The 16,287-nt window shown below is 42.0% G+C and overlaps 1 protein-coding gene across 1 annotated transcript; it reads right to left on the reverse strand.

The window, feature by feature from the left end:
* Positions 1–782: 782 nt before the first annotated feature.
* LOC140508547 (NTPase KAP family P-loop domain-containing protein 1-like) lies at positions 783–4,010 on the reverse strand. Its single transcript, XM_072616490.1, has 2 exons — positions 2,157–4,010; positions 783–1,731 (listed from the first exon to the last, which is right to left on the reverse strand). The coding sequence occupies exons 1-2, from the start codon at positions 3,924–3,926 to the stop codon at positions 1,504–1,506; spliced, it is 1,998 nt and encodes a 665-aa protein (XP_072472591.1). The 5' UTR covers positions 3,927–4,010; the 3' UTR covers positions 783–1,503.
* Between the last annotated feature and the right edge of the window lie 12,277 nt (positions 4,011–16,287).

Consider the following 16,287-nt stretch of genomic DNA (forward strand, 5'->3'; position numbering starts at 1 on the left):
TATGGCATTGTGATAACTATGTCCCTCTTTTCCTTTTTATAGCAAATTTCTATAATCAATATGTTTTGTAAGTACTATACTAAATCTATTAAATAATAGAAGGATACTAGTATATCTCTGAATTACCATAATAGATTGTAAGTTTGAATATCATACAATTTTAACACCAATTAATAATATAGGCATAACCTTCTATAACAGTAAGTACTTCCAACATACACAGGGGGGCCTGCTACCACAGGTTCTGAGATCTACATTCATAAAATGAAAGTATACTTTTAAGTGGTTAACAATCACTTTAATCAAGTACATGTATCATTCTTTTAACCAAGCACATATATCATTCACCTAGTTCAGAGGAGTCAGTCAAAGAAAATACAGAGAAATCAAAGATCAACAGACATGGCTTCCTCTGCTTGAATTCAGCAGACAGGTCCAACTGTCTGATCACAGTTACCAGAGAAGGAAGCACCGACATCTGGGTTTTCAAAGTCGGGGGCTCCTTAGAGGATTCCCAGAGTCCTCCTCTGGCACGCAAATCTTCTTACAAAAACTAAGCCCCAAAGTAAAACCTTATCCTGAGTGTATTTATACACTTTTGGCTCTCACTTTTGAGAGCCAAAGGGTGTAACTCTGTGACCCAGTGCTTCAATAGAAAAAGCAAAAGGTACTTGGGACCCTCCTACAAAACAGCTCCCCTAATCAAGCTTCCCACAATGAACAGGCACATCAATGAATGGGAAAGATCTTCTTTAATCACATTATGCAATCAGAGGCACTTTTAGTAAAACAAAAACAGTAAAATATCCTAATTTGATTGCCATCACACCTCCTCCTAAGGAAAAAATGGTTAGACAAAGTAATAAGAAAAAGATGTAATGTGATAGATGTCTACATAGGATAGTAAATATTGAGAAAAGCAGCAGACTTAGACTATTTTCTCTAAGAATTATAAGCAGATATATATGATTACTTTCCAGAAAGTATCATGGAAATTCAAGTTTTAAGCATGCTTTGGTAATAAGATCTCAAAGTTGGATTCTTAAACATACACTGTATGGATAGTGGTAGAGAAAGTCATTTCCCCTTTATCAAAATATCTGATGGGTAATTTTAAATGGCAGACGAGTTCGTTCATTTTATGGTTGGATCCTCAAATTTTTAAAAGATTTTTATAGTAGGAACAGGATTTAGGTAAGGGTAGAAACAGCAAATGATATAAAAACTGAAATTCTCTGTAGTTTCAAAATTGGAGAACCAAATTTAAGAGAGCGTAGTACTTTATAAGAAGTTGAAATTATATAGGAACTTCTAGATATGAACCAGAGAAGCAGAACTCCCTTTTAGAATGGTGCTGAGAATAAACCCTTTTGTCCAGGAAACAATATCTAGGGACCAGATAACTATATGAGATGTCTGGGACTCAAAAGGTGCTACTTAAGGACACTGAGAATGAATTAGTGACACACAAGGAGACTTAATGCGTACTTTCCCCCCAAAGCCCTACTCTTTCAAGGTATCTGCTAAGGAGGAGTTGGTCTCAGGCAGAACATTGAGGAAGCTGATACTGAAGCTGGCCCAGTCTCCCAGAGTCATGCCCAGAGTCTTCTTGATCTCAGAGTTGAGGCTGTAAACCAGGGCCCTTCCACTCAGGTTCTCCTTGCGAATCTTCTCTATGTACTGCTTCATGTTGGTATCAGAGATGCCCAGTGCTCTGGCATTCTGCTCCAGCTATGGGAGAAAGAGAATGTTCAAGAATTAGGGAGTGACCTGTTCTCTGGCCCTAAATAGAAGCTCAATTCTTCTCAATCCTAGTTCTGCAAAGGAGAGAAATGAAGGTGACTGCTATCCTTTGTGCTCAAAGAGGACCAAAATGACATCACTAGGTCAGAGTCTGAGTGACTGATCAGGCCAATCAGAGCTTGGAAGGCTCTACCATAGGTTGGGCACAAATAGTCCACATGAACATTTGCAGTGGAGATGGCTCTAAATCTGTGCAGCACACATTTTTGCAATTCTGCTTTGCTCAGGCACTACAGTGCCTTCTTTGGCAAGGGAAGGAAGAGGGAGGAGAGAAGAGCTGGGAAGGGAAAGGAAGAGTGTGATGAAGGGAGGAGACAGAGCAGACCCCCACCTCCCACCTCCCTGCTCCTTACCACCTGGCACACGTCTTCTGTGGACATCTTCAGCAGGGACAGTGGGAGGAACCGCTGACACCTGGCAGCTTGCTTCAGTGTCCTGCTGCCCCGGATCAGCTCCATGTGTCGCTTCAGGGACCCATCCAGGTTGGTTGTGATGTCCCAATAGTTGAGGGCCTTCTGCACAGTGAATCTGAACTCCTCATCTAGGAAATGGAGCATTTTCAAGAAGATCTCAGGGTCCCCATCCAATTCCATTAATTTTGTTACTTCTTCCTTGATACTGTCCAATTCAGCCACAGCCTTGACAAATGCCTTTCCCAGGCTGTCCTCCAGCTTGATGGACTCATGGGCTTCAGGAACATAAGGTCTGTTGGTATTGTACTTCATAAAATTCCTTTGGATCCCCACTGTGGGCTGCTGCTTGGTGCCACTGGGCTGTGGGTCATTCTGTCCCTTGCTATGCTCATGTATCTCCCTCCACTGCTGGTCATCTTGAGCACACTGGAGCATCCAGCTCACCCGACAAGGCCACTCATTGGCCAAGAGGACCCAGGCAATCACTTCCCTGTGGACCTCTCTGTTCTGGTCCCACTTCTCATCATTTGGCTCCCAATTTGTCTTCTGCAGCTGTTGTTTCTGTCCTTCCTTTATGGGCCATACTTTTTCTTCCATGGACAGTATCTGCTTTTGTGCTAATCTTGGTTTATCATCAAATTTCTGTTCTCTGAGGTTCAGGGTGATCCAGCTTGTGTAAACCACTCGTTTCATGTGAGCTTGGTTATTTGGGAGAAACTTAGCAATCTTCTCTTCTTTAAGATGGGTTATGATGGTCTGGAATTGGTCAGTGACACTGGTCTCCAGATCCCTGTTGCCCTTTCTCCCATCTTCAAAGTCTCCATTGTGGTTTCTAAGTGACCACCTCCTCTTCTTTTTCTGATCATTCTGTTTGTTTGTCTTTGTTGAATGTTCAATCTCATCTAAGAGATTCTTCTTGGCTTCCTTGTTCATGTGGGGCACAGAAAAGGGAAGAGTGATGAATTGATTCAGGTACTGGTAGCCACTCCCAGTAAGGCTGCCCACCCTCCTGGACCTCTCCACACTCTCAGCAACAACCTTGGAGTCAGCAGCCAAGATGGAGATAAATGGGGCTTCAGGGTCTGAGTGGAGGATGCGGAGGGCTTCCAGGGCCCCCATCACCTTCTCAGGGGAGCAGGCATCCAGATGGCTGATCTGAAGCACCACCTTGATCTGCTGTTTGTTGTATGCCCCCAAGACACAGAGGAACTTGGTGAGGACCTCGATCTTCTCCTTCACAGAATGCATGAAGCCAAGCTGGTTAGACACCTTGCTACTGTTCATGAGTTTGTTGATGCTTTCCTTAGAGTTCTGGAAAAATGCATATATCCCACGAACAAAATTCCACAGAGTCATCACACTTATTATAGCCCCAGGAATCAAGAGTCCCTCTATGCTGTCAGAGGTGTCCAAATCAAAAATATAGGAACACAAGCCAATACCAATGAGAATCATCACCAAGAAAGTAAAAAAAATTCGTGTAAGCCAACGTTTCATTAGCTTTCTTCCAGCATCTGAGGAATCCTGGACAGAGATCCCAAAAAGCTTGTAAAAAATCAGTGGCAGCCAATACTTTTCCTCAATGCAGTCACAGAGGGTGGTGACCAGGCCAGCCCAGAGGAAGTCACTGCCAGCAAACTCCCAGGCCTGGAAGGGGACAAAGATGTAGTGGGTGTTGGTCTCATCTGTTGGGATTTCAGGCACATACATGGCAATTTTCCATAGAAGGAGGATCTGATGATAAAACTGAATCGAACACTGGGAGTTGGGATTCTCTTCACTTCTCTCTGCTTCAACAAGCATATGATCTGTTGGGAGAAGAATTTAATTAGTCAGTAGGTATTAAATGCCTACTGTGTATCAGGTGCTATGGTAGAAGCTGGGGATATGGGGGGGGAAAACCAAACTAATACCTATCCTCCAAGAAGCTTACATTCTATTTGGGGAACAACAGGCATATGGTAAATAAATCCCAGTTATATCAAAAGTATATACACAATAAATTGGATATACCAGCAATTAGGGAAAAGAAGAAAGGCCCTGAGTAGAAGGAAGGTGTTGAGCAGAGCTTCGAAGTAGTTGGGATGATGATGAGGAGCCCTACTCCATTTGCTGAGACCCCTCTATTCAATTAATGATCAAATAAGAGTATTCAGATTGGGCAAGATGTTAGAGTAAAGGCAAGGACTCCTCTGACCTCTTCCAAATCCCTGACAAAAAACTTTAAAATAATGCTTTAAAATGAATTCTGGAGCAGTAGAAACAACAAAAGGATGGAATGAAACATTTTCCAGCACAAGGAAACTTAAAAGGTCAGCAGGAAAAGTCTATTTCATTGGGGTTAGGATGAAGTGACATCTAGCATGGGCATTGAGGGTGATCAAATCCACAGCAGCTTTGGGAGCTCTCAGTCCACACATGGTAACGGAGTCGGACAAGTGATGAGAAGGAAATTACAAGGCACCCTTTATTGGCACTGGATACAGGACTTGGTTGCATTGCCCATATGTAGCTCCAAGTTTCAATCCCATGACAAGAAGAAGTATTTACGCACTACAGTGTGCAGACATAGGAGAGTGGGGACCCTGGTCACAGTTCCAGAAACAAGTCAAGTATGGTGGAGACACAATCAACATAACACAATATTTAACAACTTTTAAATGAAGGGATCAGAAGGCTTGGAATATGATATTCCAGATATCAAGGCAACTAGGATTAAAACCAAGAGTCACCTACTCCACAAAATTGAGTGTAATGAATAGAGGGGAAAATTGACATTCAATGACATAGAGGAATTTAATGCATTCTTGAGAAGCCAGAGCTAAATAGAAAATTTGGCTTTCAGATATAAGACTCAAGAGAAGCATGAAAAGGTAAGTATAAAAGAGAAATCATGAGGGACTTATTAAATTTGAACTGTTCACATCCCTACATGGAAAGATGATATTTGTAACTCATGAGATATTTCTCATTATTAGGGTAGTTGGAGGGAATACATATAGACAGAGGGCACAGGGTGAGTTGAATATGGAGGGATGACATCTAAAAAATAAAATTAAGGGAGAGAGGAATGTACTGGAAGAAGAAGAAAGGGAGAGGTGAAATGAGGTACATAATCTCACAGAAAAGAGGCAAGAAAAAGCTTTTACACTGGAGAGGAAGAGGGGGAAGGTGAGAGGGAATGAGTGAACGTTACTCATGGGGATTTGAGTTCCAGATTCTTTCTGTCCCTCTAGCCTCTCCCGAGTCCATTGAGAAAACAAGTAATATGATACTAATTGTACATGTGAAGTTATGCAAAACCTATTTCCCTATTAGCTATGTTTCAAAAGCAAAACAAAACTAGAGCAAGAAGCATAAAGAAAGTGGAAAAAGTCTTCTCCAGTCTGCACTTGGGATATCATTTTTCATCACAATTGTTATTAAGTTGCTTTCAGTCATGTCTGGCTCTTCATGATCTCATTTGAAGTTTTCTTGGCAAAGATACTAGAGTGGTTTGCCATTTTCTTCTCTAGCTTATTTTACAGATGAGGAAATTGAGGCAAACAAGGTGAAGTGACTTCTAAGTGTCACAGAACTAGTAAGTGTCTGAGCCCAGATTTGAACTCAGGTCCTCCTGCTGCCCATTTTCATCATGCATCTTTTGGAATTGTTTCAGATCATCATCTTAATCAGAGTATCTAAGTCTTTCACCACTAACTGGCATTACAACACAGCCATTACTCTATACATTGTCCTCCTGGTTCTGTTCTGTTCTGATTCTGTTCTGTTCTGGTTTCACTTTGCATGAGTTCATGTAAGTCTTCCTAGATTTTTCTGAAACTAACTTCCTCATCATTTGTTATAGCACAATAAAATACCATGAAAATCACATAGCACAACTTGTTCAGTTATTCCCCAATTGTTGGGCATCCTCTCAATTTCCATTTCTTTACCATACAAAAAAGAGATGTCATAAATATTTTTGTACAAATAGGTCCTTTTTTCCTTGTCTTTGATCTCTTTGAGTTATAGACCTAGTAGTGATATTACTAGGTCAAAGGGCATACACAATTTTCCAACCCTTTGGGCACTGTTCCAAATTGTTTCCAGAGTAATTGGACTAGATCTCAGTTCCACCAACAGTACATCAATAGTGCACTGATATTTTTCTACATCCCAGGAGGGATTATTCTTTATGGATATTTAGAATAGGGCCAAATAGAGTAGAGTGAATAAGCTTGCAAGGGGTTGGAACAACTCAGGAACTGGAGACAGAAATGAGTCTGATGTGGGAGGGCTGAAGGGCTGGAGGCATAGTTGAAGAGAAGGACCTGCCTGTGGCAGGGAAGGCAGAGGACATGGTTCATCACCCAAGAGAGGTGCAGGCTCATATACCTACTTTTAATTCTCTCCATGAAGCGACTCAGATGATGCCTACATGGCCCATAAAGGCCCACAGTCACAGGTGTCTTCACATGATGCAGAATCTTCCCCAGTGTCTCACAGTACAGGTCCTCAGGCAATTGTTCTGGGGAAACAGGATTCAGGAAGAAACAGAAGCTTTTGACTCTCATTTCTACCACTGACTTGTGTGATTTTGAGAATGCTAAAGACCCAGGGGATCCCTTAGTTAAATAATTGAGATTCTCCTGTGAGAGGGTAATTTAAAGAAATATATTGGCCCTCTTGTGAATCCAAATTGCTTATCAAACCTTTTAAAATATTTTTATCACCACCAATATTCATCTTACTGTCACACATAATATTACAAGGTGTCACAAGATCATATCTGAGAACTGCAAACTCAATCTGTCTCTCTTCTTGGACTGAACCTTGGTTTTCCTTTAATAATCCCCTGACATGCAACCTCATTGACTCGCTTTGAGGCAGATCCCACTCAGGGGCTTGGCTGCAGCTGCTCCATTGTGTTTTCATTCCAATGCTGGATTCCAAATTCACAAATTCACATTCTACTCATCCAAACCCCACAGGGATCCCTTTACCCAATCCCAATATGCTTCCTGTGTAACATCTTTTCATGTTGTGCAAAGGCTTCCAAATTTTCTGGGGACTTTTCACACCTAGGTTATAACTTGGACTGAATGACTGATTCAAAAGAGGTGTCTAGGAATTTTTCACACCTCATTCCTTCATTTGATTGTCATGTGATAAACATTTATTAACCATCCACTAGTTGTCAAGCATTGTGCTAAGCAAGCACTGGGGCTCAAAAAGAGGTCAAAGATAATCCCTGCCCCCAAGGAATTTATAATCTGATGGGGGAAGCGTGAGACAATGGGCAAACAAATATATACAAAGCAAACTGTACTTAGAATAAATAAAAATAATTAACAGAGAGAAAGCAGTAGAGGGATTAGGGTAGGCTTCCTCTAGAAAGTGGGATTTTAATTGGGAGTTAAAGAAAGCCAGGAAATCCAGTAACTGAAGGTGAAAACGTAGAGCATTCCAGGCATGAAGAATAGGCAGAGAAAATGCTCAGAGCCCAGCAATGGAGTGTCTTGTTTGTGGGACCTTGTATGCCACGGTCACTGGATCAAAGAGTAAGCTGGGAAGTAAAGTGTTAGAGGACTGGAAATGTTGAGGTGAGTGGGTGAGGAGAGGCTAGATTATGAATGGCTTTGAATGTCAAGCAGAAGATGTTGTCTTCGATCCTCTGAGTAATAGGGAACCAAAGGAGTTTATTGTATAGAGAGGGTGACATGATCAGACCTGTGCTTTAGGAAAATCACACTGAAAGAAGAATGGACTGGAGTGGGGAAAGGCTTGAGGCAGACAGCTCCACCAGCAGGTTGTTACAATAGTCCACGTCTGAGGTGGTAAGGTCCTATAACAGAAGATGGCAATGTCAGAGGTGAAAAGAGGGCAAAGGAAAAATTAACAAACTCTGGCAATAGATTGGATATGAAAGGTGAGAGATAGTGAGGAACTGAGGATGACAACTAGGTCTTGAGCCTGAGAGACTGAAAGCATGGGATTAGTGTGGGAGAGGGAAGGTTTAGGGGGAAAGATAATGAGGTCACTTTTGGACATGCTGAGTTTAACATATCTGCTGGATATCCATTTCAAGATGTCTAGAAAGGCAGTTGGAGATGTGAGATTGGAGGTCAGCAAAAATAGGTAGGCTAGGTAAATTTGGGCAGGATATGTAAATTTGAGAATCATTAGCATGGAGGTGGTAATTCAATCATGTGAGCTAAGGAGATCACCAAGCGAAATAATGTGTGTTCATCCTTCTTTACCAAAGAAGACCATGCCATCAGAGAAATAATGACAAGACTTGCATTTGATTTTGTTTTGAGTGAGGAAGGGCTGTGCAGGTCACCAGCCTCACTTCTCCTCCAGAGCCATCTGAATCCAGTGACCAGATATTCATCAGGATGACTGGAGATGACCCAGGATGAGGCAATTGGTGTTAAGTGACTTGCCCAAAGTCACACAGCTAGTGAGTGTCAAGTGTGTGAGGTGAGATTTGAACTCAGGTCCTCCTGACTCCTGCACTGGTGCTCTATCCACTGCACCACCTAGCTGCCCCAACATATATATATATATATATTCCCTCTAACTACCCCAATACTGAAAAAGGTCTCATGAGTTACAAATAACATCTTTCCAAAATTCAACTTTAATGAGTTCCTTAAGGCTTCTATTTCCTGTTTACCTTTTCACATTTCTCTTGATTCTTGTATTTGAAAGTCAAATTCTCTATTTAGTTCTTGTCTTTTCAACAGGAATGCTTGGAAGTCCTGTATTTCATTGAAATTCCATTTGTTTCCCCTGAAGTATTATACTCAGTTTTGCTGAGTAGGTGATTCTTGGTTTTAATCCTATCTCCTTTGACCTCTGGAATATCATATTTCAGCCCTCTGATCCCTTGATGTAGAAGCTGCTAAATCCTGTGTTATCCTGATTGTATTTTCACAATCCTTGAATTGTTCCTTTCTGGCTGTTTGTAATATTTTCTCCTTGACCTGGGAACTCTGCAATTCATCTACAATATTACTAGGAGTTTTCCTTTTGGAATCTAATTCAGGAGGTGGTCACTGAATTATTTGCATTTCTATGTTACCTTCTGTTTTTAGAATATCAGAGCAATTTTCCTTGATAATTTCTTGGAAGATGATGTCTAGGCTTTTTTTTTTGATCATGGTTTTTCAGGTAGACCAATAATTTTAAAATTATCTCTCCTGGATCTATTTTCCAGGTCAGTTGTTTTTCCAATGAGATCTTTCACATTGTCTTCAATTTTTTCATTCTTTTGTTTTTGTTTTATAATTTCTTGGTTTCTCATAAAGTCATTAGCTTCCCTATGCGCCATTCTAATTTTTAAAGAACTATTTTCTTCAGTGACTTTTTGAACCTCCTTTTCTGTTTGGTTAATTCTGCTTTTTAAAGCATTCTTCTTCTCATTGGCTTTTTGGACCTCTTTTGTCATTTGGGTTAACCTATTTTTACAGGTGTTATTTTCTTCAGCATTTTTTGGGTCTCCTTTAGCAAGTTGTTGACTCCTTTTTCATGATTTTTTTGCATTGCTCTCATTTCTCTTCCCAGTTTTTCCTCTACCTCTTTTACTTGATTTCCAAAATCCTTTTTGAGCTGTTCCATGGCTTGAGACCACTGCATATTTTTTGAAGATTTTGTACATAGAAGCCTTGACTTTTATGTCTTCCTCTGAGGAGGTCATCCAAAAGGATGGGAGAAAAATGCCTGTTCACCAAAAAAGTAACCTATAGTCTTATTTTTTTCCTTTTTTTGGGCATTTTCCTAGCCAGTTACTTGACTTTGGAGTCCTTTGTCAGGTGTAGGGTATACTCTTGGGACCTATAAGCTGCCAGTTACTCCAAGATGACACAATCAAGAGAGGGGAGTTTACTCCCCTCTGGTCTGGGAGCAACCACAAGCACTCTTTTCTGCCCAGGATCTATGAGTAGGATTCCTTCTCCAGAGCCTCTACCAGCTCCACCACATCAGTGCTCCTCCTCACTCCAGGACTGCCATTAAGAACTGAGACTCAGATCAGCAGCTAGATTCTCCCAGGGTCTTTAGTCTGAGGGCTCCAAAAGTGCATGCTGCTACTGCAGTGGCTGCTGCTGCCCTGTGACCGGGGCTGGGCCTAGATGACACACCCCTCTCACTCAGATGAAAAAGCTTTCTCACTGACTTTTGAAGCTGCCTTTGGCTTTGGTGGGTTGAGAAATCTGGGAACTGCAGCTACTATGCGTGATTCCATACCCTGAAACCTGCTCCAGTCCTTTTCTTGCCGTGTAGTCCAGGCTGGGCTGGGCTTCACTCTGAGCACAGTGCAATAGACCTTTCCTGTTGGCTTTCCAGGATGTCTTGGGCTGGAAATCTCTCACTCTGTGATTTTGTGGCTTCTACTGCTCTAGAATTTGTTTGAGTCATTTTTACAGGTATTTTATGGGTTTTGGGGGGAGAGCTAGAACAAGTCTGTCTTTCCCCTCCACCATCTTGACTCCATCCAACTTTTGTATCTTTTAGAGTCTGACTAGGTTGTACAGAGTGGCCATTCAAGGTCTGAAATCATTGGTCAGCCCTTATAGTAGGAGTAGCAATTCATTGTCTTACATCTCAAGGCAAGAAAAAGGAGACTTTGTCAAAATATAGAAAGGTGCCCAAAACCCCCCAAATATTTCCAGCAGTATTTTTTTGTGGTATCAAAGTAGATGCCCATGGATTGGTGAATGGCTAAATAAATTGGAATACACACACATAATGGAATTTAACTGTGCTATAAGAAATAATTACTTGCTCCAGAGAGACATAACCAGAAGTGGAAAAATAAAATGCCCAAGAAACAACAACCAAAGAATTGAAATCAAAAGTTATCTTATTATAATGGCCAAACTTAGTCCTGATGAAGACCTATGAGAATGCATCTTCCTTTCTTCTTTGCAGAGTTATGGAACACTACAGATAATGTCAAAATTAGTTCATAGCAGCTAGGATTTAGTTTCTTGGTACAGCGGATAGAACACTGGACCAAGAGTCAAGAAAAACTTATAGTGAAATATGCTGGCCACCTCCTGACATAGAGGTGATGGATTCAAGATGCAGGTACAGACAGATTTTTTTTTTTACAAAGCCATTGGAATGGTCTTTCCCCCCAATTAATTATTTGTATTTGTATCAGGGGTTTTGCTTTTCTCCATTTCTTAAGGAGGGTGGGGGTGTACTTATGGTAAGTAAGAGGAAGAGAAAGCAGACCTTTGTTTCAAAATAAAATGCATTTTAATTTTTAAAAATAAACTCAAGCATAGATCTAGAGATAGAAGGGACCTCAAAGACCCATGTAGTCTCAATTTCTCATTTTATAGATGAAGAAACCAAGACTCAGAGAGGGTAAATAACTTATTCAAAGTCACACAGCTAATAAGTGGGAGAGGTGCCTCTGCAATTAAAGCTCGTGCCTTTTCATGACGAAAAGGTGCCCCCATTCAGGAAGGACTAGGCAGATATGAGCTTTCCCCATCCACCCCCAGCTTACAATTATAATGTCCATGACGATAATAAATATTAGAGCTCACTTTTATCTCTCCTAATAGACCTTCAAAAGCATTTGTCTCACAGTAACACTTGGAACAGGTAATGTGGATATTATCTAGATTCTAGCCCATTTCATAGATGGGAAAATTGAGGCTTACACAGGTAAAATGACTTACCCAATAAGGAAAATTAATGTTATGCTGTTTAATGTAATAACCAATATTACTATATAATCCATCTTATTCCCTATTTTGCCAACCCCTTCCTCCCATTTCTCAGTCAAGCTCAAAAGAGACTCAGAACTTAAGGCTTGGTTGAATAATCAATCCTAGCCCCTTTCTAAACTTTGACCCCCATTTCCCCTTTCTATTAATAGCAAAGAACCAGCTTAGGCTGGGTCCACTGAGTCTCCTTTCCTTCTGTCTCCTTGTCAAAATTAAGGGAGATTCGGTCACCAAAGGGGAAGCCAAATGGGGCAGGGAGGAGGAATCCTAATTGGGACAGTTCTGATTTTTCTAGCCAAAATTACTAGAGACATGGAGTCAGGAACATTCATCTTCCTGAGTGCAACTCTAGCCTCAGACACTTACTAACTGTGTGACACTGGGCAAATCACTTCACCCTACTTGCCTCAGTTTCCTCATCTGTAAAATGAGCTGGAGAAGGAAATGGCAAAGCCAGTCCAGTATCTCTGCCAAGAAAACCCCAGATGGGTTCAGGAAGAGTCAGACATGGCTGAAAATGATTGGTCAACAAATTGCCAGAGAAGGGCATGATCAACCATGTGTTAAGGCCAAACCACTTTTCCAGCTAGAAACTAATCCTATCACCTATTACTCCTGTCTCCCAATGAAGAATTAGTAAAGAGGAGCTGAAGTAACTCTTAAGTCACCTCCTTTTTTTAAAAAGTCTATCAATCAGGATTGTCTTACCTTTGCCAGGGGAGGTCCAAATGATGTACTCTTGGCCAATCAGAAGGAAGACACACCTAGATTTGAAAGACCCTGTCTGCCCTCACTTTGTCTTTGGTCACTGAGAGAGGTCATTGACTCAATTTATTGGTTATTGCTAGCCTAACTCATAAATTGATCGTTCTCGGGTTCCTGGATTTTTGGCTGAAATGGCCAGTGTGACTCATTTTATTAATCCTATCCTCATCACCATTAAGAAAATGTTATCTTGCCCAGGAAAAAACTATATCTCAGCATACTTTTCTTAGAATTTTACTCATCACACAAAGGTTAAACAGGTAATAAACACTGGAATTCAGACTGCTGGTAACCCTCATATTCTATCCACTACATTTTACTGCCTTCATCCTGCCTCTCCCTACCCTGCTCCCCTGCCCCCTCGAACATATGTCAAAGAGATAGCCAGGAGTATGCATTTCTTGAGAGTAATGATATAGGTAGATCTCTTGGGGACTAAGCTCCTCTGACCCAAGCAAGGGTCACAGATATGAGCCCCCAGATGGAAGAACCAGTTGTCTGTCCTCTTTGGGTTGGGTCCAAATATTCCACTTTTTGATTGGATTGAATGAAAAGAGAGATAATGACATGCACAAAAGACCAACCTGACCCTGTGAGAACAACTCACTCTTTTTCTCCATGGTGTTGAAGCCAGCTTCTGAAATGGGGGATGTTGGCTCCGATTCTGAACCTATGAAAGAAAAGGTCTCTGTCAGACAAGATATGCAACATTTATAGACTCATAAAATCTCAGGCCTGGAAGGAACCTCATAAGGCACGTGCTCTAAACTTTATTGATGCAGAAATATCCAGTAACAGGGGTTTGTCACTGCTTCTGTGCTCTGGGCTTCCTGGTAGTCTGATGAAGCCTAGGGACCCCTTCTCATAATAATACCTTTAAATATATAAACTAAAACACATTGGATTACAAAAAAAAAAAAAGCCCCACTGGGTTGTAATACAGTTGATGATTTTTTAAAAACAAAGTCCCTAGATGCCCACTGGAAATCGTCTTCTCTATAACAAACCAGTCAAAGGCCCACCCAATCTTCACCTGAATACTTTCCAAGAGAGCAAAGCTTGTCACTTCCTGAGGAAGCTCCCTCCATTGTTCGGCCTAGAGGCCGATGAGCTACCCGAGCCTTCTTACCTTTCTCAGGTCTTCGGTGGCCATCCAGATAAATGTATTGAGAGAAGAGACTTCCCAGAGTCAAACAAGGGTTAGGCTTTATTCAGGGTCTTAGTTATGTATCCATATGCAGGGCAAATTCTTCCCCAGAGGAGAGGAATCCTCCTCCTCCCAAGGGGCAAGGATCATACAGCAAGAGGATGGGAGTGGAAGAGGGGAGGGACCTTCTTCCCTCTAAGGGCCCTGCAGCAAGAAGAGCGGGGAGGGACCCCAAAGGGGACCCCACAGCTAGAAGAAGGCCTTCAGGCTTTCCTGTCCCTACTTAAGCTCTCCTGCCGCATAGTTTGCACATGAATACCGTGCCTGCTCTCAGCCCCTAGCTAATTAACAACAGGTGTGCTCAGACCATGGACCAATCTCAAGGGTGGGATGCTCTCCCCAGCAAGTTTCCCACTGAGAAGAGGTGGAAATGCACGAGATAGCCCATGTTTCACGCCTCAATCCCCAGCTGTTCCCTGGGGGGCCTCGTGAGAACTCTGAGGTTTAGAGGTCCTCACTTTTACCTGCCCAAGACTGTCCACGTGAAAACTGAGCTTACACCCCCAACACTCCATTATAGAACAACCCTCACTATCAGGAAGCCTTTACTCTACACTGAGTCTAAATCTGCCTCCCTTCAAAGAAAGAGAAAAGGGACTTATATATGCAACAATATTTCTAGCAGTTCTTTTTGTGGTGGCAAAGAATTGAAAACTGAGGCAGTGCCCATCAACTGGGAATGGCTGAATATGTATGTGATGGAACCCAGATCCATCTGAAATGATGAAAGGGATTGTTTCAGAGAAATCTGAGGAGACTTGTAGCACCTGAAGGAAACTCAATGGAACTGAACTGGGAGAGCGATTTATTCAAAGACAATATTGTAAAGACAAACAGCTTTGAAAGACTTAGGGATTCTGATCAACACAATGATGAATCATAATTTCCAAGGACTCAAGATGAAACACAGGACCCACCTCCAAAAAGAGAGCTGATGGATACAAGGGACAGACTGAGACATGACTTTTTTTGGACATGGTCAATGTAATTGATTGACTATACATATTTGTCATAGGGGATTTTGATTTTCTTACTTTCTCAGTGAAGGGGACAAAAAGGGAAGGGAAGGGATAGGAGGTCAGTCTTTAAGAAAATAAAATAAATATGATTTTTTTTTAAATGTGTACCTTTGTAAGTTAATCTTAATCTTGCTTCCTGAGGCAAAAGACAACAATTCTCATCCTTCTTTCCCACCACAGACCTTTGAATATTTGAAGAGAGCCATCAAGTCCCCACCCCAAAATCTTCCCTTCAACAGCCTCAGATCTCCATGTCTTTCCACCCATCCCTCACAGCATGCTTTTCCAGTCCCCATCACCAGGTCCAGTCCTATCCTAAGAGACCCCAAACAAGAATGGAGTGATGGAAGTGATGGAAGGGGAATAGGGGAGGAGGGTAGGATTAGACAAGTAACCTCTCAGAACCAGGGTCTGGAAGGGATGGGATGAAGTTAGAGACAAAAAGTTGCAATGAATTTAAGATTCTTGGCCTTGAAAGACTCTGGAGGGGCCTTGAGGTCAATGTCCAGCGTGGAATTCTGCTGTATGTGCCCTTCTGAAATGGCCATGGTCCTTAAACATAGCCTCTGGTTTGGGTTTCATATGGGAGGTTCAAATATTCTGGGACCATCATCCTCCACCACCAGACTCACTGGGAATCATTTGTTCTGATGCCATCCCAAATTCTGAGGCCTTGTCACTCACACAATGCTGCATCTAGCACCTGGAGAGAGAGACATCATCCTCATTAGCTAACCTTTCTATAACATTTTAAGGTTTGCAAAACACTTTACAAATATCTCATTTTATCCTCATAGCAACCCTGAAAGGTAAGTGCCCATTCATTCTAATGCCCGTTTTACAGATGAAGAAACACATTCCCTTAAGTCCCCAGCTCTTAGCTGCCCAGACAGCTGGGGCGGCTGGATGATCTCCCTGACTAGAGCTGGTAAGATAAGTTTCCTTTCAAGGAAGCCCTCCGAAATCTCTCTGGAAATCCCAGCGCTGTATGGGGCTCCCCTTGAAAGGGTAGAGGAACTCACAGAGAGGAAAGAAGGCAAGGGACCGGGTCTGGCCATGAAGCCTTCCTGGGTGAGGGATGGGTCAACCTGAGTGGAGACCTAAAGAATCAAAAGATCTGCAAAATGTGGAGGAGAGGGAGGAAGGCACTGAAAGGGCTAAGCCTACCTGCTAGAGACCAGACCACTTTATCTCCTCATCTTTGTCCTCATGTCACAAACGCACCTACTACAGCCCCATTCACCACCATCCAACAGGAACTTCAGGTGCTGAGGAGGCAAAGGAAGTACCTTGTGCTTGAAGAGACACCCAAGTCCTGATGTCCTCTCTGACTCTGGATCCCCAGATGAATA

Source organism: Notamacropus eugenii, chromosome 5, assembly GCF_028372415.1.
Source record: "Notamacropus eugenii isolate mMacEug1 chromosome 5, mMacEug1.pri_v2, whole genome shotgun sequence".
Lineage (NCBI taxonomy): Eukaryota > Metazoa > Chordata > Mammalia > Diprotodontia > Macropodidae > Notamacropus > Notamacropus eugenii.

Bases quoted from the DNA above. Each gene is read 5' to 3' on its own strand.
- LOC140508547 (XM_072616490.1), bottom strand. From the start codon at position 3,926: ATGTATGTGCCTGAAATCCCAACAGATGAGACCAACACCCACTACATC. The intron at 1,732-2,156 runs GTAAGGAGCAGG...TTTCTCCCATAG, and splicing joins CAGAAGACGTGTGCCAGGTG to CTGGAGCAGAATGCCAGAGC.